The sequence below is a fragment of the Thamnophis elegans genome, chromosome 9 (genome assembly GCF_009769535.1).
Source record: "Thamnophis elegans isolate rThaEle1 chromosome 9, rThaEle1.pri, whole genome shotgun sequence".
Lineage (NCBI taxonomy): Eukaryota > Metazoa > Chordata > Lepidosauria > Squamata > Colubridae > Thamnophis > Thamnophis elegans.
Genome location: NC_045549.1, coordinates 8,347,850 through 8,374,865, shown reverse-complemented (window position 1 = coordinate 8,374,865; position 27,016 = coordinate 8,347,850). Strand labels below are relative to the sequence as shown.

At 42.5% G+C, this 27,016-nt stretch overlaps 1 protein-coding gene across 1 annotated transcript; it reads right to left on the bottom strand.

Moving 5' to 3' along the window:
* Positions 1-1,421: 1,421 nt before the first annotated feature.
* On the bottom strand, positions 1,422-18,716 carry MRPL1 (mitochondrial ribosomal protein L1). Its single transcript, XM_032224732.1, is given in 17 exon segments — positions 1,422-1,734; positions 1,737-1,787; positions 1,789-1,820; positions 3,854-3,935; positions 6,164-6,264; positions 7,565-7,676; positions 10,247-10,318; positions 12,749-12,804; positions 12,807-12,831; positions 13,872-13,921; positions 13,924-14,025; positions 14,028-14,066; positions 14,069-14,123; position 15,314; positions 16,064-16,097; positions 16,100-16,168; positions 18,665-18,716. Coding segments are annotated over 17 exon segments (987 nt in total). The 5' UTR covers positions 18,702-18,716; the 3' UTR covers positions 1,422-1,665.
* Between the last annotated feature and the right edge of the window lie 8,300 nt (positions 18,717-27,016).

Genomic DNA, 27,016 nt, shown 5'->3' with positions numbered 1-27,016 from the left:
GAGGCGGGTTTCACATAATTTTACCACCAGTTCGCTGCGCACCGAAACTGTGAACGCATGCACGCTCGCTTTGTGCACGTGCGCCTTCTGTGCATGCGCTTTGCCCGCTCGAATGGCTTGCACCCATGCACGCAGCTTAGAAAAACGTGGCTAAAGAGTACAGCATAGAGACAGGTAGTCACTACCTGGGCCTGGAAGGCAAAATTGAAGCAAAAAAATGGCCCATTTTCCCACTCATTTCTGCCTTTCCCCGGCCGCCAGAAAGCTCTCTGAAAGCCTTCTACATGCTCTACACGGCCATTTTGGTGAAGGGTGGGGTTTCAGGAGACCAAAATACTGTATTCAGGTATAAGGCACACCCAGTTTTCAGCATCCTTTTTGAGGGAAAAAAAGATGCGTCTTATACTCCAAAAAATACAGTATATAGTGCAGGGTTAGCAAACCTGTGACTCTGGAGCCACATGTGGCTATTTCATCCCTCTGCTGCGGCTCCCTATCACCGGCCGGCTCCACAATGATAGGGCTTTTGGTTAGGACAGGTAGGAGGAAAAAGGACTCTGCGCTAGGAGGAGGACTCTATGGTGGGGGAACTGGACTTTCGCTCAGCTTCAGAATTGAATGGGGGGCTTCCGGTTAGGACCTTTGTGGCTCTTTTGAGTGTTTAAGGTTGCCGACCCCTGGCATAGCGCAATATTATGCAATATTAGGGTTTTTTAATTCAATTGTATAGAATGTGAAGGATGCTTGCTTGAGTTTGTTCTTTACGTATAATGGACACTGAAGATGGCATTTAATTTCACTGTACGAGGTGCAATAAACTAAAGATATATCGATGTGTCTGTGGATTGAAAACACACAACTAAAACAGAAACCAGAGGGACACGAGGCTTCCACGATTAATCAAAACTGTACACAAAGCTTTCATTTTTAATAAAACGTGCAATGACATCTTTTTTACAAACGGAGAATGGTTTGCACTGAAACATTAGTGTCAGCGCAGGCAGGCTCTCCAGACATGCTGAGCCTGTAATATTAGTACCACATTTTTGGAAGTATAAGACGCACCCTTTTCCCTCATAAAAGAGGATGAAAATCTGGGTGCGCTTCATCACTGAATATAGTTTTTTTACCTCAAGAAACGCTGCACCCTTCACCAAAATGGCTGTGCATAGCCTTTAGGAAGCTTCCAGAGTGCTCCTGGGGGCTGGAGAGGGCAAAAATGAGTGAAAAAACGGGCTGATTTTTGCCCCCCCCCCCCCCACCGGAGCACTCTGCAAGTCTCCTAAAGGCTACTTATGCCCTTTTTTGGGGGGGGGGAAAACAGGCCCATTTTCATGAAATACGGGCCGTTTTGGAGAGGTCTACAGATTGCCAAAACCTTTTTTTTTTAATTTGCCTCTTCAAAATCTTGGTGCATCTTATACTCGTGGTGTGTCTTATACTCCAAAAATACGGAAATTCTAAGATATTTCTAGGCCCCAAATTTTGGGGACTGATGATCTAACAGCGCTGAGGAGCTTTCATTTTGGGAGACAATTCAGTGATCTCCGGAATTGATGCAAACTTCCCATTCGGGACCAGAAGTTGAAGGAAACTCCTGGATGAAGCTACGAAGAACTGCCCTTTACCAATTTTTATAACAAGGGAATGTCATTTCTGCAGCTTCTAATCATCTGGTTCTCGCTTTTCTTCTTCGCTGAGCTTTTCAGCTTCTTCCGAGTTCTGTCCCAGAGCTCCTTTGGGGAGAAGAATTGTTCGACTTTCACATCTAAGGCTTCGCTGGTTGAAACTTCGAATGCTCATACTTGTTACAAAAGAACCTTAAATTTAAAAGAGAGAGAGAGAGAGAGTGCAAGCAAGAGGGAGAAGAAAGAATTCAGCTTAGTTTGGTACAATGATCTAACATGGACAACATTGTGCAGAATCATTGAAAATAGTGCTTAAAATGGCAACTCTAAGTAAGAGTATATTAGACTAGAATAGCAGAGTTGGAAGGGACATTGGAGGTCTTCTTGTCCAACCCCCTGTCTAGGCAGGAAACCCTATACCGTTTCAGACAAATGGTTATCCAATCTCTTCTTAAAGACTTCCAGTGTTGGGGCATCATAACTTCTGGAGGCAACTTCTGTTCCACTGATTAATTGTTCTAACTGTCAGGGAAATTTGTCCTCAGTTCTAAGTGCTTCTCTCCTTGATTAGTCTCCACCCATTGCTTCTTGTCCTGCCCTCAGGTGCCTTGGAGATAGTTGACTCCCTCTTCTTTTGTGGCAACCCTGAGATATTGGAAGACTGCTATCATGTCTCCCCTAGGTCCTTCTTTTCATTAAATTAGACATACCCAGTTCCTGCAACCGTTCTTCATATGTTTTAGCCTCCAGTCTCCTAATCATCTTTGTTGCTCTTCTCTACACTCTTTCTAGAGTCTCCACATCTTTTCTACATCGTGGCGACCAAAACTGAATGCAATATTTCAAGTGTGACCTTACCAAGGCATTATAAAGTGGTATTACCCCTTCACGTCAATCTTGATTCTATCCCTCTGTTTACGCAGCCTAGAACTGTGTTGGCTTTTTTGGCAGCTGCTGCACACGGCTGGCTCCTATTTAAACGGTTGTCCACTAAGACTCCAAGATCCCTCTCCACAGTTACTACTATTGAGTGAGGTACCACATATACTGTACCTATGCATTTTGAGCTTCTCATATGTCAGTGGAAGAGATTTAAGCAGGTACATATGTGTATCTTCCCAAGCTACTTACAATCCAGATTTGAAGTTCGGGCAGTGTCCCCTACCAGTCAAATAATCACATTTTGGGTGCTCAGCAACTGCCCTCATTTATATTCTCCCATAGCCACGTGACCATGATTTACAACTTAAAGCAACAACAACTAGAAACCAGGATTTAGTTCCAGTTTCTGGCAAGAAATACCCATTGGCGAAAATATATTTGCTTCACCCCCGCTTTGTTCACTTAACAACCTGCAGTGATTCAACAACTGTGACCAGAAAGGTCATAAAAGCGGGAACAACTCCCTTAGCAACTGTCTTGGTTAGCAACAGAATCTGAGGCTCATTGTGATCATAAATCAAGGACTACCTATACATGTTTGTCTTCCAGACTCTGCAAAAATAATAATAATAATAACCCACAAACCATTCTAATCCTGTGTGTTCCAGGAGTTGTCCTTGCAGGAGAAAAACAGCTTAACTGATACCTCAAAAGAGCTGGAACACTCAGTCAAGTCCTTGAAAACAGTCACAAATTGTTCTGACGCCAACATAAAAAATGATGCGGTGTGCCCTGACCTTAAAACAAAATTCTCAGAACCCCAAACATTTTACCTTGGAGTTCAAAACATCTGATAAGGGTCTTCAAGGCCCTTCCAACATTTCCAAGATAGGAACTTCCTGCACAAATGTTTTCCATCCTGGCAGGGAGAAATTATTATTTTTTTCTGAGTAATTCTGCAGGAAACAAAAAACAGGACTTTTCAGCATTAATAATTCGGCCACTTTAAAGCAGAAGGTTCTTCTCAAAACTCCCAAAACAACTTCTTTAAAAGAATGCAAAAGTGTGGGGTTTTTTTTAGAAATTTCCCTCTGAAGGGAGGGAGGAAGATGACTTGCAGATGTGAAGCAAAATAATTAGCAATAGCGCTTTTAAGCAATTTTGCGCTGATATTTTCCCTGTTATTGTTTTATTGTTTAGCATGGCAATGCATATTATTATTTATTTTTACTGTTTTCTCCTTGCAGCTAGCAAAATGGTACCCCCACTCCTCCAACTTATATTCATTTGGGCAATATCACTAGCTATCAGCATCGATTAAGAAATTTTCAAGAGCAGCTCACCATGTTTCAAAGTTTTGTGTTTGCAAATGTCCTTAATAATACTGTCCAGATTGGCAAGAATCTGATCATTAGGCATGTCCAGCTGAAAAAGGGAATGAAAAAAATAAACGAAAAAGTAAACAATAAATGCTGTCAGGGTTTATAAAAACTGCGGGGATCAGGGTCAATATTTTATCAATGCATTTTCTCATCAATTAAAGGCTGCAAGTGCTATTAATATCATTAGTGTCTTTAGCCCAGTAATAGCCTGGGTATGTTCTAATTTTCATTCAAATTCAATCACTGTAAATTATGTAGAGAGCAGTATTTCTCAATTTTGGAAACTTTTAAGGTGTGTGGGCTTCAACTCTCAGAATTCTCCAACCAAAGGGAAGTTGGACAACTGTCTTGGTTGTTGTTGTGATTAGTTGCGAAGTCATGTCCTATGGACAATGTTCCTCCAGCCTTCCTTTCCTCTACCATCCTCTGGAGTCCATTGAAGCTCACACCGACTGCTTCAGTGAATTGAATTGAATTGAATTGTTTATTATTTAGGCCGCCCTTTTCCCTGAGGGGACTCAGGGGCTTGCAATTCATGGGAAGGGGAGTGCAAGACAATATACACAATACGTGAATAAACAAAATAATAACAAAAACACAACAGTCATTCAACATTCGGTGGGGCGGCGTGATCCTTATCCCCAGGCCTGACGGGATAGCCAGATCTTAAGGGCTGTGCGGAAGGTCTGGACGGTGGTGAGGGTACGAATCTCCACGGGGAGATCGTTCCAAAGGGTCGGAGCTGCTACAGAGAAGGCCCTCCTCCGCATAGTCGCCAGTCGGCACTGACTGGCGGAGGAACTCTGGGAGGCCTAATCTATGCGATCTAATAGGTCGAAGGGAGGTAATTGGCAGAAGGCGGTCTCTCAAGTGACATCCATCCAGCACCCTCATTCTCTGTCGTCCCTTTCATCTCTGCCCTCCATCTTCCCCAGCATGAGGCTCTTCTCCAGGGAGCTCTTCCTTCTCATTAATAGGCCAAAGAATTTGGTTTAGTGGTTTATTCGACTGTATGCCGCCCTATTCCCGGAGGTACTCAGGGCGGCTCTGACAAACCAGAAGGAAGGGAGGATACAATACAAAAGTAAAAAGACAAAAACAACAACAATACAAACCAATTTAAAAAGTCACAACACGCACAACAATTTGAGTAGGGGTGGAACTCAGGAGCCCCAGGCCTGCTGGAACAGCCAGGTCTTAACAGTTTTTTAGAAAGCCTGAAGGGTGGTGAGGATCCGACTCTCCACGGGGAGATCATTCCAGAAGGGCCGGAGCAGCCACAGAGAAGGCCCTCCTCCGGGTGGTCGACAACCGGCATTGGCCTGCAGATGGAATTCGGGAGGAGGCCTAAACTGTGGGATCTGATGGGTCTATGGGAGGTAATTGGCAGAAGGCAGTCTCTCAAGTACCCAGGTCCAATACCATGTAGGGCTTTATAAGTGACGCTAGCGCCTTGAAGCGTATCGGAGACCAATAGGCAGCAGTGCAGCTCACGGAGGATAGATGTAACGTGGGTGTACCGAGGCGCACCCACAATCGCTCGTCGCGCTGCATTTGAGTTCTTCTTCAGGATCTGGCCTTCTAAAGAGCAGTCCGGGTTGGTCTCCTCTAAGACTGACCGTTGGATGGCCTTGCAGTCCAAGGGACTAAAGCAGGAGTCTTCTCCACCAACCCCAAGGGAAGTTGAACAACTGTCTTGGTTTGCTATGGAAATTCTGGGCTCAATTAAGTAAGTTGATGACTACCAGTAAAGATTTATTTAATGGCCGAACTTCAACCCTTTTACCAACCCAGAATGAGAAATGGGCAACTTGCTCAGATTTCAGGAAACAATAATAATAGCAAAAAATAATAAATAACAAAACATCATGATTTGCAAATTGAAGTGGAGCACCCATGGAGGAAGAAATCAATGGTTGTACCAACAGTAATAGGAGCTCAAAAACCTGTTTTTTTGGCTTTATTCTGGGCCATTTTTAGTCCAAAAGCACCCCCCAAAACAGCCTTTTTCCGGCCCGTTTTTAGGTTGCTCTGGTGCCCGCGAAGACCAGCTGCCTGGCGCAACATATGCGCACCAGAAGCCAGAAGAGCAGCGGCTACGGTGCACGTGCCCACAGAGAGGGCTCTACGTGCCAACTCTGGCACGTGTGCGATAGGTTTTGCCATCATGGCACTAACTACTATGTTCTGCTGAAGGACCCGTTTCAAAAAAAGCAGAAATGGAAACAAGTGTGTTTGGTGCTTATTTCATATATGCCTCGTAAAGCGTACCATTGCAAACGGGGTTTGAATGAGGTTGTCGTCGGTCACTGCATATTCATGGCAGACTTTGAAGAAATTAAGCGTCTCGGGGATATTGTAAGTAATAGTACCTATTCGAAAAAAAAGAAGAGAAGAAAACCCCACAAAGTAAAGTTAAATTCAATGTTCCCTACTGTATTTTTCGGAGTATAAGACGCACCTTTTCCCCCAAAAAAGAGGCTGAAAATAGGGGTGCGTCTTATACACCGAATACAGCATTTTGTTTGCCTCCCGAAACCCCACACCTTTCACCCAAATGGCCGTGCATACTCTTATGGAGCTTTCAGAGAGCTCCTGGGGGCTGGGGAGGGCAGAAATGAGTGAAAAACGGACCATTTTCTGCCCCCCAGCAGCATTCTATAAGCCTCCATAAGGCCATGCATGCAATTGTTTGACAAAAAAACCGGGGCCCGTTTCACGTAAAACGGCCGTTTTTTGCTCATTTTTGCCCACCCCCACCCCCCTAGGAGCACTCTGCAAGCCCCCCCAAGGCTATCATGCTTTTTTGGGGGGGGAAACGGGTCTGTTTCGTTTTTGGGAGGTTTGAAGCGTGCACAAACTTTTTCCCCCCTTTTGGAAAGCTCTTTAACTGATTGATGAGGAATTACATGAATCAATGTTGTACCAGCAAGAAACACATACCTATCTACTGTATTTCTCTCTCTATTTCTCTCTCTCTATCCCTCCACCTACCCTACCTACACACATTCACTCTCTCCCTACCTATCTACTGTATGTCTCTCTCTCTCTATTTCTCTCTCTATCCCTCTACCTACCTACACACTCTCTCTCTCCCTGCCTACCTACTGTATTCTCTATCTCTCTATCCCTTTAGCTACTAACTACTCCCTCTCTCCCTATCTACTGTATTTTTCTCTCTCTCTATCCCTTACCTACCAACCTACCTAATCTCTCTCTCTCTCCCTACCTACTGTATTTTCTCTCTCTATCCCTCTACCTACCTACCAACCTACCTACTTTATCTCCTACCTACCTATCTACCGTATTTCTCTATCTTTCTATTTCTCTCTCTCTATCCCTCTACCTACTTCCTACCTACACTCTCCTATCTCTATTTTTTTTTCTCTCTCTATCCCTTTATCTACCTATCTACCTAACCAAGTTTGGTTGAAATTGTTCGAGGCGTTCCAGAGTTATGCTAGAACCTAATACACACCAGCGCACACACTTTTTATATATATAGATAACAGCATCAGGATTTTTACATGCATAAAAGTGGAAAGATTTGATACCTTTTTTCTTCTCCCTTCTAACTCAGTTATTAGTTGTTATTATGTTTATCTCTTTCCTTTAAAATTTTAATAAAGTTCTTTTTTTTAAAAGAAAAAATAAATAAATATCCTTTCTTACCATTTTTGATGGAAGGGTACTTTTGTTTCAGAAAATTCCTTAAATGGGTAATTTTTGTTGTTATGTCAGGCACTGCGATATAAAAATCTGCCCTCAATGTCCTCATTAAAATCTGCAAGTCCACAAATAAAAAGATTGGCAAGATTTACCATTTTGTCAGTTATATATGCAACAGCAGTGCCTATTAAAAAATTTTTTTTTCCATATCCTCTTTCCGACAAATGTAGCATGAGCAGACATATAAAATTAACAGTAGTTTAGATTTTTTTTTCTTAAACACAACGCAATCTCTTTGCAACCCTTAAATTTGAAGGAACAGAATTATGAGCAAAAATTAAAAAAAAATAATGATCTTTCGGCTTCATTCTTCACATTTGTGGATTGCACATCAGTGTTCATCACCAACTGATATCCTCAAAGGTGCGCCAGGTACAGGCGTGATTTTCGGAAGCTGCAGAAGCCATGTGAGAATGAGGTACGCTCTCGTGTGGCCTCAAGAAGTTGTGCAAGGGAGCCAGAATGGAGCCTCCAAAATAGTGTGAAGAAATTGCGTAGCAATTCAGAGACACTAACACAGATACTGTGTTTCCCCCAAAATAAGACAGGGTCTTATTTTCTTTTGCCCCATGAATCTGGTCTTGGCTTATTATACGGGGAGGGCTTATTGTTTTTGGGGTTGCCGGACAGCTGCTCCCTTGCGAGCGGGGGGCACAGCCAAGGCATGTGGTGCTCTGCCCGCTCCCAGCTCCATGGCTTGGCAAATTAGGGATACCCCCTAGGTCAGTACATGGAGCTCTGCCGGCTGGAGAGGGCGGTTACGCGAGCGCCTGTTCCGCCCCCAGCAAGCATGCCTCCCACCCTCAACGTGCCCTGGCCCAGCCGCCGCTGTGACTCCGAGCGTAACCACTTCCTCCGGCTTCCAACACTTCCAAAACTCGGCTGCCGAGTCTTCCAGCAGCGGCCTGTTCTAGGACTGCGCTCTATGGTTGTGGGCTGGCTGCCGGAAGATTCCGTCTGTTGTAAGTTGAGGACTACCTCTACATAGGGAGTAGGTTAAACTATCCCCCCACTATTCAAAATCGGTCATTTTCCAACCTTAACCAAGAAACGTTTAACATTCTTCCTGAGTTATGCACAGGGGACATCCATTAGCAACAGAGAGTTCTAAAAAGGAAAGTGAATGTTTAAAATAAAACTCCACGCAGAGTTTTGCTCAGCAGCTTCAAACAATTCACGCCTATGGCTTGAGTCGAGTTGTGAGAGATGCTGCAAAGCAGAGAATAAAACTGCCTGTTTATGTTAAGACCTTCAAAAAACCAGAGAATTACGTTTTGGACACAGAAGTTAAATTCTTAAGTCTCTTAGCAGCTGTTGGTGTTTCTTTTTTTTTTTTCTCCTGAAAGAATAACTTATATTTATGGCTTACCGTATTTTTCGAAGTATAAGCGAATCTTTTTCCCTCAAAAAAGATGCTGAAAATCTGGGTGCGTCTTATACACTGAATACACCATTTTTTGCCTCCCAAAATTTGAATTATTGCATTTATATGCCGCCCTTTTCCCCGAAGGGGACTCAGGGCGGCTCACAATCCAAGTCAGGGAAGGGGGTACAGACAAGAAATAAAAGACGGAACATAACAATACACAATTTAAAACACACAGCAGTCATACCATTCGAGAGGGGGGCAAAAGCTCTTTAGCCCCAGGCCTGTCGGAACAGCCAGGTTTTAAGGGCTTTGCGGAAGGCCTGGAGGGTGGTGAGGGTTCGAATCTCCACGGGGAGTTCGTTCCAAGGGTCGGAGCAGCCACAGAGAAGGCTCTCCTGGGTAGTCGCCAGTCGGCATTGGCCGGCGGATGGAATTCGGAGGCCTAATCTGTGGGATCTAATCGGTCTATTGGAGGTAATTGGCAGCAGGCGGTTTCTCAAAACCCCGCCCCCTTCACCAATATGGCCATGCAGAGCCTTTAGGAGGCCTCCAGAGTGCTCTGGGGGCTGGGAAGGGCAAAAATGGGTGAAAAATGGGCGGTTTTTACTCCCCTCCCCCAGTCCCCAGGAGCACTCTGCAAGCCTCCTAAAGGCTATGCATGCCCTTTTTTGTCAAAAAAAATGGGCCCATTTTCAAGACAAACAGGCTGTTTTGGGGAGGTCTGCAGTGTGCAAAAACTTTTTTTAAAAAAAATTTGCCTCTTCAAAATCTTGGTGCATCTTACACTCCAGTGCATCTTATACTCTGAAAAATAGGTACATCCCTTGTCAAATGTATGCAGGATCTGGGGAATTTCCTAAGAAGCCAAAGGGGGAAAAAATCCAAATAAGATTTCTAAAAGTCAGAACAAACAGATTTTCGGTGATTTATAGGCGTCTTAGACCCCCCACCCCCACCCCCATCTAGAACTAGACAAAACAAAGTCATTCTTGGCTGCAAATAGGGAGAAATAATGTCAATTGCTGAAACCAGCAGCTGTAGAACTCAAACTTTCATTTCAGCAGAATTTATGCTTTCCAGAGGCCAGGCTTTTGACACATCTGCAGTTTTCTGGACAGAGCCCACCCAGGGTCTTGCCTATGGTAGAAGGGATGAGCCAGTCCTAACCTCTGACCCCAGAAAAACATACGAAGAAATCAGAAGAGCTGATTTCAATTGTGATTTTTAAAAAAATGCATATACGTATTTTCAAATACCGGCTTAACTAACTCGGGTCCTCCTACAATGGTGGCTCCGTTTTCTGTTGCTAGCTCTGCTTCTTTTGGGTCCTGGAAGGGAAAATAAAAATGATTTTAGCTAGAAGACGCCGGGGAGGCTCGACTGACAATGGCAACGGAAGCCAAAATTTCTGCCGCTAAGCGAGACAGTTACGTGCGTTTTGCACCATTTTACGATTTTTCTTGCTAAGAGTTGTTTAAGCGGATCCCTGCCGTTTATTAAGTTAGCAACAGATCTGTTTAAGCATCTGGTTTCCCTGTTGAGTTTGCTCATGGGGTCGCAAAAGGGGGATCACGTGACCCCCCCCAGGACATTGCAACCGTCATGCTACTGTATTTATCAGAGTATAAACACACCTTTCCCCCCTAAAAGAGGGTGAAAATTTGGGTGTCGTCTTATACACCGAATGTAGTCCCATCCACCCACTGTCCCCCACCCTTTGGCTCCTTCACGCCCAGCAATTTACCTCCTTGCGGCAAACGGAAATGGGGCTTGCGGAGGCGCAATAGGCTATGGCAATCCCTGCAGCCTGAAACAGCTGATCATGGGGAGGCCCCTGCTGAAACTGAAATTGAAATGAAACTTGCTGTTTGCTGCAAGGAGGCAAATTGCTGGGAGAGAGAGGCAGATTTCCCCCCCTTCTAATCAGGCTAAACTGAAACAGGCTGTTTGCTGCAAGGAGGTAAGTCCATAACTATCAATGCCTATAGAAGTTCAAATTATTAGATTTATTTTTTTAAAGACTGCTTTATTATTGTTCTAGACAACTTAGCAAAATGAAGAAGCTTTTTGAAACAAAAGTTTGATCCGAAGAGGCCCAGTGCTATTGTACCTTCTTTTAAATATTAGAGAATAATGTATACTTCCAGAAAGCCACATCAATTTTAACATGTACAAGGATAGTCTGAAATGTAACACCATAAACAGTGTATATCTTCTGTACTGTTTGCTGTTTGTTGCAAGGAGGCAAATTGCTGGGAGGCGGAGGCAGATTTTTCTCCCTTGTTTTCCTCCCCAAAAGCTAGGTGCGTCTTATACTTCGGAGTGTCTTATACTCCAAAAATATGGTAGGTCGCACATGGCTCTTAGGAGCTCAGTTTTCGCTGGCAGAGCGCTGCAGGAAGCCATTGTGCTCGAAAACAGTGTGCGGCCCTCCCGAGCTCCGTTTTCACTGGCAGAGGCACTGCGGGTTCATCCTTTGCTGTCTCCAGAGCGGATCCGCAGGTCAGATCTAACTACCCAGTGAGCCAGATTGGCCCCAGGGCCTCGAGTTTGACACCCCTGCTCTAAGAATTTCTATCACCCATATCTAAGGATACATTAACGCAGCCTGGGTATTTCATGGCCCGAGGGCCACATCCTGTCCTTGGGTGGTACCAGCCCAGCCATCATGGGGGGAGTGTGGGACATCAGCAGCAGTGGGATGGGGCATTGGCAGCAGGGGGTGAGGCAATAGTATGGTGTCATGAAGAGAGTGGAGCTGTGTCGACGGTGGGCGAGTGGTGAGTAGGCAGTGTTGGCATTGTTATGTTATGTATGTTTATTTCATTTGTATGCCCCCCTTTTCCCCGAGGGGGACTCGGGCGGCTCACAATCAAAACAAGGGGAAGGGGGGATACAAAAATTTGACAACAACACAAAAAATAAATAATTAAAAGCGCAACAATCATACCATTCCAGATAGGGGCCGGTTCTTTAGCCCCAGGCCTGTTGGAACAGCCAGGTTTTAAGGGCTTGCGGAAGGCCGGAGGTGGTGAGGGTGCGAATCTCCACGGGGAGTTCGTTCCAGAGGGTCGGAGCAGCCACAGAGAAGGCTCTCCACCGGGTAGTCGCCAGTCGACACTGGCCAGCGGATGGAATTCGGAGGAGGCCTAGTCTGTGGGATCTAATCAGTCTGGTGGAGGTAATTGGCAGCAGGCGGTCTCTCAAGTACCCAGGTCCAATACCATGAAGGGCTTTATAAGTGACGACTAGCGCCTTGAAGCGTATCCGGAGACCAATAGGCAGCCAGTGCAGCTCGCGGAGGATAGGTGTTACGTGGGTGAACCGAGGTGCACCCACGATCGCTCGCGCGGCTGCATTCTGGACAAGCTGAAGTCGCCGAATGCTCTTCAAGGGCTGCCCCATGTAGAGCACGTTGGGGTGGTAAAACATTAGGGGGTGGGATGGCATCAGGGGCAGGACAGTGGCAGCCCTCCATAACCGTCCCAGTTTCTCATCTGACCCCTTGGGGAAAATTAATTGCCCAGCTCTGTATGGAGGGATACCCAAGATCACTTTTCTGCTTTCACTAAAGTGCTTTTCTTGCTGTTCACACATTAAAATCAAATAAATTGAGTCTCTACACATAAAGTAAATTTCTGACACCTTAAGCAAACCTCATCCACTCTCCTCATGTCTCGTGCGAACAGAGGGATGCGGTATGCCAATGTAACATGCACGTGACTGAAGTACTTTTGGCTCAATGCTCAACAGCTCACCTGTGTGAATAGTAAAATCTTGGGGATGGCATCTGTGAAACGGTAAGGCAACAAAGTGTACTAATGAATGGTCCCATAGTTTTCTGGAAGTATAAAGAAAGAAAGAAAATCCACATTATCTAATTCAACAGAACAAATACGGATTTGATACATGAGACATTTATATAGTAGTATAGCCTGTTTGTCATTGTACAATATGTGTATATGTATTGGTCTTTTTGTTAATACAACTTTTTCTTTTTTAATGTTTTGTGTTTGGGGATTTTTTTTTACTCTTTGGATTTTTTAAAAAGAGTTTTGTATTTTAACTTGTTTGTTGTTTGTTTGTTTGTTTGTTTGTTGTTTGTATGTATGTATGTATGTATGTATGTATGTATGTTGCAGAGTAACTCTGGAACGCCTCGAGCAATTTCAAAAAGTTGGTACATAGCTGACTTACTCTCTGGAAACAAATACTGAGGGGGGTAGGATACCCTTTGTGTGTGTTCCAGTATAACTCTGAAATGCCTGGCCGTTAAGGAGAGCGAGCATGGAGTCCTAGAGCGGCAATTGTTTGTGATGTCATGGGAGGGAGAAGGGAGAGTGGGCCGTTAAGGAGAACGAGTGCGACGTCCTAGAGAGGCAATCATTTGTGATGTCAGTTCCTTCGCAGCTTCCTCTGGAAAGCCAGCCCTCCACTGGACCAATGGTGAAGCGCCGGATGGATTTGGGGCAAAATCCCAGGATCGTACATAGGGCGGGAAAGAGGAGTGCATGGGACGGGGAAGGGCGGATGAGGGATGGGCATGGGTGTAGGGAGGAGAAAGACCCTTCTCGATGGCTCCCTGTCAGAAAACACTTCGATGTCTATAAATATGGGAGAGAGAATTATTTTATAGATAGATAGATGGTAGATGATAGTAGATAGATAGATAGATAGATAGATAGATAGATAGATAGAGATAGAAAGATAGATAGATAGATAGAGAGAGAGAGGGAGGGAGGGAGGAGGAGGGAGGGAGAGGAGAGAGAGAGAGAAAGAGAGGAGAGAGGGAGAGAGAGAGAGAGAGAGAGAGAGAGAGAGAAAATAATTCCAGTTACCAACTAAGGCTGTAAAAAGAGAATGCTACATACAAGCCAATACCTTCCTTTCCGATTCCATATCCAAGGTGATGTGTGCGTACAATTCCTGGTGGGAGGTGTAAAATCCAGTGTTTGAAATTTCTTCAAAAGCTCTAAAGCTGCTTCTGTGTCATAAACCTGTTTTTGATAACACCAGGTCAAATAGACATCATCCTTGGTTCAAGCGGCAAAGGCAATTTATAACGGTCTTCCTTTCCTTAGGCTCCGATGCCTTCTTTTTTTCCTGAGAGGCTCTTCTATATTTCTAGGTAACCTTTAAGGAAATAAAAATAGATTGTTTTATGCAGCTTGGCCAAATGAATAATCACAGTATTTTTTTTTTAAATAGCATGAGCGTTGCTTTAATGCACACCAAAACTAAGAAGAAAAGGCAACAATATTGCAATATCTAGAAATCTGCTTAATTTGAGAAAACTTTGCTATATATCAAAATAGAGCCGAGGTGGCGCAGTGGCGGGTTAAATGCAGCACTGCAGCTACTTCAGCTGACTGCTAGTTCTGCAGTTTGGCTGTTCAAATCTCTCACTCTCGGTGTTGACTCAGCCTTCCATCCTTCCGAGGTGGGTAAAATGAGGACCCGGATTGTTGTTGGGGCAATATGACTTTGTAAACCGCTTAGAGGGGGCTAAAAGCCCTATGAAGCGGTATATAAGTCAATGCTATCGCTATTGCTAAAATAAACACTGGTGACTAGTTATCATTATTTTCAATTATGAGACATACAGGAAAAAGAGAAGGAGAGATAAGAAATTAAATATAAATTAAAAAGATTTTCACATTCGTGGATTAGAAAACTAGAAAACATTAAACAAAGTTCCAGATGAGCTGCTTTCATTTCTATTTTAATAAGCTCAGCTCTTTTCATGACAAACCTGGAACTACAGTAGAAATTTAAATTAAATTAATAATTTAATTGTTCCTAAAAATATAGATGATGCCATTAATATGAGTAGAAAATGAATTAAATTATTAAATTTTAAACTTTGATCATCCATCCTGAATGAATTCATCAGAATCAATAAAATCTGACTCCTTTAATATTTTTAATTATAACTAGTACTCCATGGAGCCAGCTTCTGAACATAATTAAAAGCACATCTATATTGTTTACAAAGTACAAAACATTATATTTATAAATGCTTACATAAGAAGCAAATGTTTCACAATTGGCTGTATACTGTAGAAAAACAGTGTCATAATCATTGAATCTGACAAATATTAGTATATTTATAATGGATAGTGTGCAGTACTTTATTAACAATAGATTAATATCTGAACTCAGATACTAATGAGTTTGAAGTTTGTCTGGCCCCACATGTTTATTTATGATACTATGTTCTTGTGGCCCAGCAGGAGCCGTTGGAGCTGCCACCAGACTCCAACAGCGAGGGGCCCTAGGAGTCGGCTCTGGAGGATGTGGAGGACCCTGGACAGGGTTCCAACTCTGAGCAGGGCGCAGAAAGGCTGGTTGGCCACCAGGAGGCGCCTGAGCCTTGGACCAGTGGGGAGGAGACAAGGGAGTGTGAGCCTGAGACCAGCAGTGAGTTGTTCCTGGATGCATCGAAGAGCTAATAGGCGTAAGGAACAGTTGCGCAGTTACAGGAGGTAATTGCACTCAGCTGGTGGTCATTAGGCTCCTCTCCAGACTATAAAAAGACTACCTGTGCACACGCCCCTCTTTGCAGAAGTCAATGCATTGACTAAAAGTTGGAGAACTTTGTAACTACCTTGGCAGGCTGGATTGCTGCCAAGGTTTGTCTGAGTTGCTGCCAAGGATCTTATCTGTGTGTTATGTTTGGCTTTCAGCCACCGAGGTTTGCTTTTGCTATTAAAGTACATTCCAGTTAAGCTTGTCTCGGCAGTCGTTACTGAACGGAGGAGGGGGTCAGAACACTATGTTAAGGGTAGTCCTCAACTTAACAACCACACTTGGAATAGGAACATCAGTTGCACCCAATTTTATGACCTTTTAGCTGCGATCATTAAGCAAACCACCATTGTTGTTAACATGATTGTTAAATGAATCTTTCCCAATAAGTTTGCTTTTCAGAAATCAGGGGAAAATCACAAATGGCAATCATGATCCCAGGACTACCTGTATGTATCTATGTATATGCATGTAATTTTGTTTGTTTGCTTGTGTGTGTGTGTAAATATTTCTGTTAACTATTCAAATTAATTCCACTTATTTACTTTGCAGCATACTTTCTACTGGGAACAAGTAAGTGGTAGAACAAGGAACCACTGCAGAATACTGAACAATTCTAGAGGAAATATGGTTAGGACTCTGAGCAAAAACTGTGGAAAGACAAAAAGAATAACAATCCAAAAATGAACTATACTGCTAGTTGTCACTTAACTGTTGGCTTTTCTAGACCCTTGTAACAGAAAAAGATCTATAGACAACACAGCTTCGATATTTGCAAGTATTGCAACATGGTTTGGCAGAACTAACTAGACTTTCCCGTTCTCAAATGTAAAATATATTTTGAATAACTGCTGGATGGTGGTGGTTTTTTAATTAAAAATTACAACTGTTTACCTTCATTTCATCTGCAGCCAAATGAGACACCGAAGAAATCAGCTTTCAATTTAGAATTGCTCTCAGAACTGGCTGTATTTTATATATGAGCATAACCTAAATGTCTGTTTCTTCAGAAGAAGTCATGGATGTTTCTTTAGAATTATTCACTCTTAACCAGCCTCTGTAATTTTTGATTGAGGAGAGAAGAGGGGAGGCTAACCAGCACTTTTAAAAAAAAAAATCAGGATTTGGAGAAATTTGCTGTATTTTAGATTTCACACAATTTCATCAACTTCCTTACTTCAAAATAGTTTATTTACTTCCATGCCCAAAGATACCCCTAAAGAGAGACTCTGTGAACAATTGACACACCGATTTATAATTAATCCAAAAACAATTAGCTTCTCATTCAATGAAAGAAAAACCCTCTGTCTGGGGATGTTTATTATTTAAACTGTATATTTGTTAATCACCCTTGCCAACAAAAGTGCATATAGTCAAAGCTATGGTTTTCCCAGTTGCAATGGATGGCTGTGAAAGTTGGACCATAAAAAGGCTGAGCGCCAAAGAATTGAGGCCTTTGAACTATGGTGCTGGAGAAGACTCCTGTGAGTCCCTTGGACTGCAAGGCGATCAAACCGGTAAGTGTGAGATGAGATCAACCTGACTGCTCTTTAGAAGGTCAGATCCTGAAGAGGAAACTCAAGTACTTTGGCCACCTAATGAGAAGGAAGATGGACTCACTGGAGAAGAGCCTAATGCTGGGAAAGATTGAGGGCAAAAGAAGGGGACGGCAGAATGAGGTGGCTGGATGGAGTCACCAAAGCAGTCGGGGTCAGCTTAAATGGACTCACTCCAGGTGATGGTAGAGGCCTGGAGGAACGTTGTCCATAGGGTCTTGATGGATCGAACACAACTTCGCAACTAGCAAGCAATAATTACTTGTAAGCTGCCCAAAATCATCTTATAGGAAGGTAAAAATTTAATAAATAAATATTGCACATTGTTATACAATATATACATTTATATAATCATAAATTATGATGGTAGGTTCAGCCAGCTATTAATTAGATCCATGAATTTGCTAAAGCTTTCAAGGAGATGACGTGTGTTTGTAGAATATTTATCCTGTAAACCTTATTAACACTATTAGATATTACCATTTTTCATGAAAAGCCTATTGTCAGAAAATTAAAAAAATGAAAAGAATGATTTTTGCAAACATCTTTAATATTTGGCAAGTGATTAAGAAATGCTGCTCTACAGCAACAGTCCATTCTTTCCCCCCCCACTAGAATTCAAATATTTTCTTTATTTGAAATACAAACATTGACAGCATGCAAAAGTAGTTAGCTATCCTTTCCAAGTCATTTATTTATTTTCATATATTGAGAATAAACCAATGTACCAATAAGCTAACTTTTTCATTTCATGTCTAAATTAGAGATAATTGTATCAGTAATGTAAGGTAGATTATTTAGTTCATCTCCATAAATAATGTCTTTCATGTTACTCAATCCTATCCTAAGCCATGTTTAGAAAATGGACATAGAGGAACAGAAGACTCAAGGACTATAAATGGAAACTTCAATGCATTTAACAATTCTTTTTTTTTCTCGATATCATTCATGTTGATCCAATTCACATTAACATTATTACTATCACATTAATCAAATTATATAGTCTTGTCTGTTAAAATATACACTCAAAGAAAAATACCTAAGATCTGTCAACTTCTAATCTACTATTTTCATTCATTCTTTTATGCATTTAAAATCCCAATGTAGACGGAAGATTTTAAATTTGCAAAGCCATCAATTGTCCTGTCGTGCAACATACCGTAGGAGATGCAAAGAATTAAAGAATTGAAAGTCTAAGTTGCAACTCTTAGTAAACTTCATATCGGATCAAATTTTTTAAAAAAACAACAACCTCTGGGAATTAAATATTGTACATTTTGAGGTACATGCTAGGTACAGTTTATTTAATTTACACAGCCATAACAGCACCAAAACCTGTGATACAATACTTACAGGAATGAAACTACCATAAACAACCATGAGAAAAATACCCTGCTTCATTTGAATATCCTGGCAAGAAACCATAGCCCCATGCTAAACCCACCGTTCTGTGGGAGTCGGGAGGGGAGGAGGCATATCCATATAATACATTATTATTAATAATGTAAAATCCCAAGATGAGACATTTGGAGAGAAATTAAGCTGGGAATGAGGAAAAGGGGCTTCTACGGATTTGATCCACACTCTCACCTCTCTGCAAGCAGCATCGGACTACAGGCAGCGCCATCTTGGCCAGCCCAAAAAAAAGCGCAGAGGTGCTTTACCAAAAGCGGTCCGGGCAGCCACGCGGAGTCGGCAAGAAAGGTTCCGCCTCAGGGGGAAGGAAAAAAAGGAACAGAGAGGTGGACAGCGAATTGTTGCATTAACGGGGTCGCTCAAGCAAAGGGTGTTCTGGTGCTTGTTTGCATGGGACTAAAGGCTTATAACAACAAGAGTAACAGAGTTGGAAGGGACCTAGAAGGTCTTCTAGCCCAACCCCCTGCTTAAGCAGGAAGCATGGCTTATTACTTGCAGTTTCAACTCCCTGTAGTTTGTAAACCATTATTTATGAACCAAGAGCAGTTTATTGATTGAAGTTGAACCATGGTTAAATCGTGGTTTAGTGTATGTAAACTCATTGGCTTTGCAGTGGGTATTGTTTTATAATTGATACATTTGTTAATGCTAATATGCTTTTCCATCTATCAGTTATTGTAAAGAACATTACAACATGAAAATATTAAGTTATTGTCCAGGAATTACATTTCATATTGTTTTCAACATTATTACAGGTATCCTAATGTTTACCAACGGTAATTGGTACTGGGAATTCTGTCACTAAACAATGTAGTCATAAGGAACAAGGTCATATGACTCTTGAGGCACATCAGTTCTGGCTGCTCTAGTTGCTGTTGTTAAATCCCACTATTTTTAAAAATGTTTTTTTTAATCTTGCTTTTTTGTTTTTTTTACAAATAACTCAAGGTGGCAAGCCTATTCAACACACTTTTCCTCCTATTTTCCCCCGCAACAGTGTGGGAAGAAACATCTATCTGGTTCAGTTCCAAGCCAGGTGAAAGGTACTGGAAACAAGATGGAGGCTGGAAGATGATTGGAAAAAGGGCCCATTTATTGATGAAGCAGAAGTTGTGTGATGCTGACCAGCTGACCATATTGAGTTGAGAATGGGGGGGGGGTGTATTTATACCTTCTCTTGGGCTTTGCACTTGAACTTCCTGTTCCTGTGCAAGAACATGTATTCTATTGGCTGTTGGCAGATTCCCGTGGTGCCATGTACAAATCCTAGGAGTTTGTCTGAGCTACGATTGGTTGAGGTTTGGGCCAGGCAATGAAGGGGCTTGTTGGGCATTTCTTATTGTGGCTGAGGGTTAACCCTATCTTTGTTCAGACCTTGCTGCAGGGAATTTGCTTATGAATAGAGCTATCTATCTATTTATCTCTTAAGTGCTGACATCTGCTGAGGGGTATTAAGAAAGGTGGGGGCTATTAAGGGTGAGTCTGTCCCCTGCCTCTTTAAAAAAACATTTCTCCATTTCTCATCCAGGGAAATATAATATTCTGCCTTTTTAATATTTCTCAAAATATTGCATTCTTCTAGGAGAAAGGCGGGTGCTAACTTTCTACACTAGCGACCCTGTGAAGGTAAATTAGGCAGAGGAAATGGCTGGTCCAAAGTCTTCCAGCTGGCTTTCATGTCTAAGAATCTTCAGTCTCTTGGCTTTTAGCCAGGTGCCTTAATTACTAGATCAAACTGAACTGCCACTTACAACGTCTTGTAAGTATAAGTGTACGAGAGCCGAGGTGGCGCAGTGGGTAGAGTGCCGTATTGCAGGCCACTTCAGCTGACTGCTATCAGCAGTTCAGCGGTTCAAATCTCACCGGCTCAAGGTTGACTCAGCCTTCCATCCTTCCGTGGTGGGTAAAATGAGGACCCAGATTGGTGGGGGGGGATATGCTGACTCTGTAAACCGCTTAGAGAGGGCTGAAAGCCCTATGAAGCGGTATATAAGTCTAACTGCTATTGCTATTGTTGATTCTCCATTGATTCTCCTTGTCAGAATTTTGATTTGCAAATCCTGAGGGACCTCCAGGAATCCTTGGGCCACACTTAAAAAAAAACTTTTCTAGAATAAGGGAGTCCCCGTTAATCGCTCTCAACTATCAACTCACAAAAACTCACAAAACTCTGTGCTGGACCAGTCACTGACTCTTGGCCCAACTCACAGGAGGAAAAACAACAACAAGAAGAGCAAATGCTTTTTGCTGCTGAATGAAAAGCAGAATATAAATGTAATATAGTCTAATTGACCAAGCCAGTCCTACCCTACCTTTTGATATAGCAACATGTCTTTATTGAGTTTTTGATTCTCTGAGCTTCATTGTTTGCTTATAGATATTTCATTACCCAACTAGATAACATTGTTAAGTCCAATTGAGGGGGAATTCACTATCTGTGGCTTCCTCTTTGATTATACAGTATTTTCCTGCCTGATTGATGTCTGGCATTGATCCTTGCTTATCTCAGCATTGGCTGCTGAGGTAACGTGTTTAGTCTTTTTGTGAAATACCAAAGAGGAAACCACAATACAGCAGGCAAACTATTATACAGATAATCTTTGACTTGCAACCACAATTGAGCCCAATTCAGTTGCTAAACAAAACGTTAACTAGGTTTTGCCCCATTTTATGATCTTCCTTGTCACAGTTATTAAGTAAATCTGGCTTCCCCATTGACTTTGCTAGTTAGGTCATAAAAGGTTATCACATGACCCGGGACATTGCAACCGTCATTACTGTTGTGGCCCAGCAGGAGCTGTTGGAGCTGCCACCAGACTCGACTCCGACAGCGAGGGGCCCTATGAGTCGGCCCTGGAGGATGTGGAGGACCCTGGACAGGGTTCCGACTCCGAGCAGGGCGCAGAGAGACTGGTTGGCCACCAGGAGGCACCTGAGCCTTGGATCAGTGGGGAAGAGACAAGGGAGTGTGATCCAGAAACCAACAGTGAGTTGTTCCTGGATGCATGCCATCGAAGAGCTACTCAGCATCAAGAGCAATTATAATTACAGGAGGTAATTACACTCAGCTGGTGGTCATTAGGCTCCTCTCCAGACTATAAAAAAGACTGCTTGTGCCACGCCCTTCTTGCAGAAGTCAACACTTTAACTAAAAAGAAACTAACTTGGCAGGCTGGATTGCTGCCAAGGTTTGTCAGACTTGCCGCCAAGGTCCTTATCTGTTTGTTTACTTGGCTTTCAGCCACCGAGATTCTGGTCTTGTTATTAAAGGACGTTCCATTTAAGCTTGTCTCGGCTTTGTTACTGGACAGAGGAGGGGGTCATAACACATTACTATGAGCCAGTTGCCAAGCATCTGAATTTTGATCACATGACCATAAGGATGCTGCAACAGTCCTAAGTGCCGTTTAACTTTGAATGGTCACTAAACAAATGGTTGTAAGTCAAGGACTACCTCTATATATGCAGGAAGCAAATCCCAGACTCACTGGCACTGATGTTGTTCCCTAGTTGGGCAATGAGACATCTGCAAGCAAACAACCAAGCTCAGAGAGCACCAAGGACACCACAATGCAACCCTGAGCTACAAATATTATTCACTGAAATATCTTTATGCCTGGATTAAATAAATGTTACTTCCACCAATTGTGCAGTAAACTAAGTGCTTTTTTTCATTAATTACTTTTTGGAGGAGGGAAGACCCATAACACTTGAACAACTAATCCCTTGAGGTTTGATAAAACACAACATCTAAGAAAGTTACAGAACTATCATTACAGATTAACAGGTTCAGCTCTCAGACCCTTAATGCTAGAATGTTGGTTTGGACAGAGAGGTCACCAATGTGAGATCTGCAGAGGCAGCATAAGTAGAAGAGCCCTATCATTTTACCCGAGTGGCTTAATGGGATTCTTGCGATGTCTTTTGTCGACAAGGGACACATTGGCCAGGTAATAAAAGACAATGTTAAAGTAGTAATTGCAGAAGTAAATCTTGATCTTTACTCCCTCAAGAGTCATGTATTCGCTTTTTTCCTCAGACGGACTGGGAAAAGGTATAATACAGCAGGATATTATGTTATCAGAGACAACCTAATAGATTGAAATCTAGCAAATGATCCCTGCGGAGGCAGACAGTGGATGGTGATTCTGTTGCAGCTTGTAGCAGAAAACCTATGATTATTAGGAGTTGGGAGTCATCCTGTCTGAAAGCAGCCTTGTCAGGTATCCTGAGATGAAGAAATTAATCATTAAGCTCCTGATTTTGTGAAATATCTGGACCACTAGTTTATTCCTAGTCAAGAAGTCGAGAGATCCAATCAGTTCAAATGTCTTCTCTGGCGCTTGGCACAACCACATGATGTTGCACTGGCATGCACACTGTCCAAACTGCCCAAGGAGCTGCTGATACAGTTCTACAAAGGAATTATTGAGTCTGTCATCTGCACCTCCATAACTGTCTGGTTTGGCTCTGCAACCTAGCAAGACAGACACAGACTTCAGAGGATAATCAGAACTGCAGAAAAAACAATGACTACCAACCTGCTTTCCATTGAGGACCTGTACACTGCACGAGTCAAAAAGAGGGCTGTGAAAATATTTATTGTACCCTCAAAACGACGCTATAGAGCACTGCACATCAAGACAACTAGACACAAGAAGAGTTTTTTTTCTTGAACACCATCACTCTGCTAAACAAATAATTCCCTCAACTGTCAAACTATTTACTAAGTCTGCATTACTATTATTATAAATCTTCTCATCGTACCTATCACCCATCTCCTCCCACTTATGACTGTATGACTTGTAACTGTTGTTTGTATCCTCACGATTTATACAGATTGTTTCCTAGTACGATTTGTAATGAATGTATCTTTTCTTTTATGCACACTGAGAGCATATGCGCTAAAAATTCCTTGTGTGTCCAATCATACTTGGCCAATAAAGAATTCAATTTATTCTATGTGTCATGGATGTTGAATTTCTGGCATGGATTTCCTTAACAACAGCAACCTGAGGTGCTGGAATTTCCATTGCTAAGCAATGCAGCCATGCGACGCCGCTGAGCTACAGGAATTCTGGTCTCGCTGTTAAGTGAGGACTAAATGTATTGCAAAATGTGGAACTCTAGGACAAAAAAATAAAATTACACAATTGGAATTCATGACAATTGTTTGACAATACAATAATTGCAATGTTAGGATTTTTAAAATTATTTTTTACAATGACTACTACACCATTTCTCTGTATGGGACAAAACACCTTTTTCTGGTATGGATAGAAGAATGTGGTGATCCAACACAATTTCTCAAACCATTAGCACACCTACTTCTCTTCTTTGACATATAATCTTGCAGATTTTAGATCTGATACAACTTATTGCCACAGGCTTCATTTGTCACCTACAGTATCACTGTGGGCTGCAGAAGTTGTGCACAAAAATAGTCAGACTACAAATATGACCCAAGATTGAAAAATTAATGCAAGAAAAGGTTTAAATTCATTTTGGAGGAGGAAAAGGGTGATCTGAGCAATATATTATTTGGAAGAAATAAATTACAGTGTGGATCCAATCAGGTTTCACGTAAGCCAAGATTCCCTCAAAATATGCCTGCAGAATCTTGAAGGTCAAAAAGAAACCCAGCCCAGCGTGAGTCATTTCCAGCTTTAATAATTATCTTAATTATAAGCGTTCAGATTTCACAGGTTACAATTATTTAGGACAGTTGCAATGATATCAGAATACAATTGTCAAACTCTGCTTGGTTTTGAATAAATTATCCGGCACTGCTCCAAATCAGGTTCAACATGATTTTGGAGTGGGTTTTTCCAGTTTTCAGGTGTATTTTGACAGCACTTTATTACCATTTGTTACAATCTGTGAATATTATACATAGAAAACTCCAATTACAAAAAGGCAAAACTATGTCTTAAAGGGCTGACCATCTATATCTCAACAGTAGGACTAAAGAGGGCCATTTAAGTCATGCAGATGTGGTTGAATTAAATAAATAAATCTGTTTCTTTTCTACCAGAGTTGAAGACTAAGAAACAAAGCCAAGGGTTATTATAAGCATAAAAGAGAAGGTGGGGATCACCAATGCTTTGACAATTATTGGATTCCAGACAGAAGAAGCAATTAGAAAAATATGATGGAAATAAAGAGGTTACTCCTTGACTAGCAATCACAATTGTGTCCACAATTTCTGGCATTTAAATGAACTTGGCCCCATTTTAAAATCTTTCTTAACAACCAGTTGTTAAGTGAATCACTGCAGTTGTTAAGTTAGTGACACGGTTATGAAGTGACAAGTGGCTTGGGTTTTTTTTGTCAAATTGCAAAAGGAGATCACATGATCCTTGGATACTGCAACGGTCATGAGTCAGTTGCTCAGCATCTGAATTTTGATTACATGACCACAAGTATGCTGTAACGGTTGTTAAGTGTGAAAAATGGTCGTCAATTTTTTCAGTGCCGTTGTAACTTTGAACGGTCACTTAATGAACTGTTTTGAGTCAAGGTCTACCTGCATCAGATATTGACTAAAAGAATTCAAACTTGCTTGGGATAAACGCGTCTATCATCTGACAAAAAGGTAAAAAATAAAATAAGAAATAAAGATACAACAAAAATAATGAAAAAGTAATAAATGAAAAAGGAAAACAAACAATTCTCAAAAGTGCAGTGTTAATGGACCACTCCTTCCTCTTCTGCATCAATTTTCTAAGTTTCTATAATTTTGGCAGTTCTAAAATAGAAATAGGCAAACGTATGGGTCTTGCTCAAATTCCTTCAAAATCCCAGTGTAACTAGGATTATTCTATCTGCCTCTTTCCTGCATTGCACTACTTAGAGAGACAAAAGGGGATATCAAAAAACAGCTTTCCCCAAATTACTTTTGGCTCGTCTACATCTTCCAGGCAGCATTCAACAGCTTATCTCTGGAAAGATTCTCTACTTCTGATCCTATAGCACCAGGCAGCTGGTCTTCAGGTTTCCGGCATGCGGATGCACACCCAACCAGCTGGTCTTCACATGCGCCAGAGCACTGGAAACCCCAAAGACCAGTTGGCCGCATATGCATGCCTATTTTTGGGCCATTTATGGCTGTTTTGGGGGCAGTTTCACACTGTTTTTCAGGGCTGTTTACACACAATACAATAGTAGTGTTGGAAGGGACCTTGGAGGTCTTCTAGTCCAACCCTGCTCAGGCAGGAAACCCTATACCGTTTCAGACAAATGGCTATCCAACATCTTCTTTAAAACTTGTGTTGGGGCATTCACAACTTCTGGAGCTGTTCCACTGATTAATAGTTCTAACTGTCAGGAGATTTCTCCTCAGTTCTAAGTTGCTTCTCTCCTTGATTAGTTTCCACCCATTGCTTCTGTTCTACACTCAGATGCCTTGGAGAATAGCTTGATTCCCTCTTCTTTGTGGCAACCCCTGAGATATCGGAACACTGCTATCATGTCTCCCCTAGTCCTTCTTTCTATTACACTAGTTCCTGCAACCGTTCTTCATACGTTTTAGCCTCCGGTCCCTTAATCCTCTTTGTTGCTCTTCTCTGCACTCTTTCCAGAGTCCCCACATCTTTTCTACATCGGCGACCAAAACTGAATGCAGGATTCCAAGTGTGGCCTTACCAAGGCATTATAAAGTGGTATTAACACTTCACGGGATCTTGATTCTGTCCCTCTGTTGATGCAGCCTAGAACTGTGTTGGCTTTTTTGGCAGCTGCTGCACACGGCTGGCTCCTGTTTAAATGATTGTCCACTAGGACTCCAAGATCCCTCTCACAGTTACTACTATTGAGCGAGGGTACCACCTATACTGTACATGTGCATTCGTTTTTCTTGCCTAAATGTAGAACCTTACTCTCTTCACCGTTGAATTTCATTTTGTCAAATAGTGCCCAATGTTAAAGTCTGTCCAGATCCTTCTGTATCTGAAGCCTGTCTTCTGGAGCGTTGCCTATTCCTGCCAGTTTGGTGTCATCTGCAAATTTCATGAGTCCCCCATTTATTCCCTCATCCAAATCATTGATGAAGATGTTGAAGAGTGCTAGGCCTAAAACAGAGCCTTGGGGTACTCCACTGCATACTGCCCTCCATGTAGATTTTCGGGCCATTTTCAAAAAACGTCCGAAAAGGCCTGTTTTTTTTGGGGGGGGGGGGCGTTTTCTGGCGCTCCAGCACCTGCAAAGACCAGCTGGCCAGCGCACTTGTCCACAGAGAGGGCTCTGCCGTGCCACCTCAGGCAGGCGTGCCATAGCTTCGCCATCAGCTCCCTATATCATTCCAGCCCAATGGCTCTTCAGTGGCACACACACACACACACACACACACACACACACGCCTCAGAAAGCGCGGGAAGGAGGGAGAGGAGGAGGGAGGGGGCGCGCACGAGGGACCCGCCGCGCGCCCCGCGGAACTGGCCCGGGCTGAGAATCTCGCGCGCGCGCGCGCTCCCCCCTCACGAAAGAGAGCGCGTTCTAAGAGGCGCGCGCGCGCCCCCCTCTCTGCCC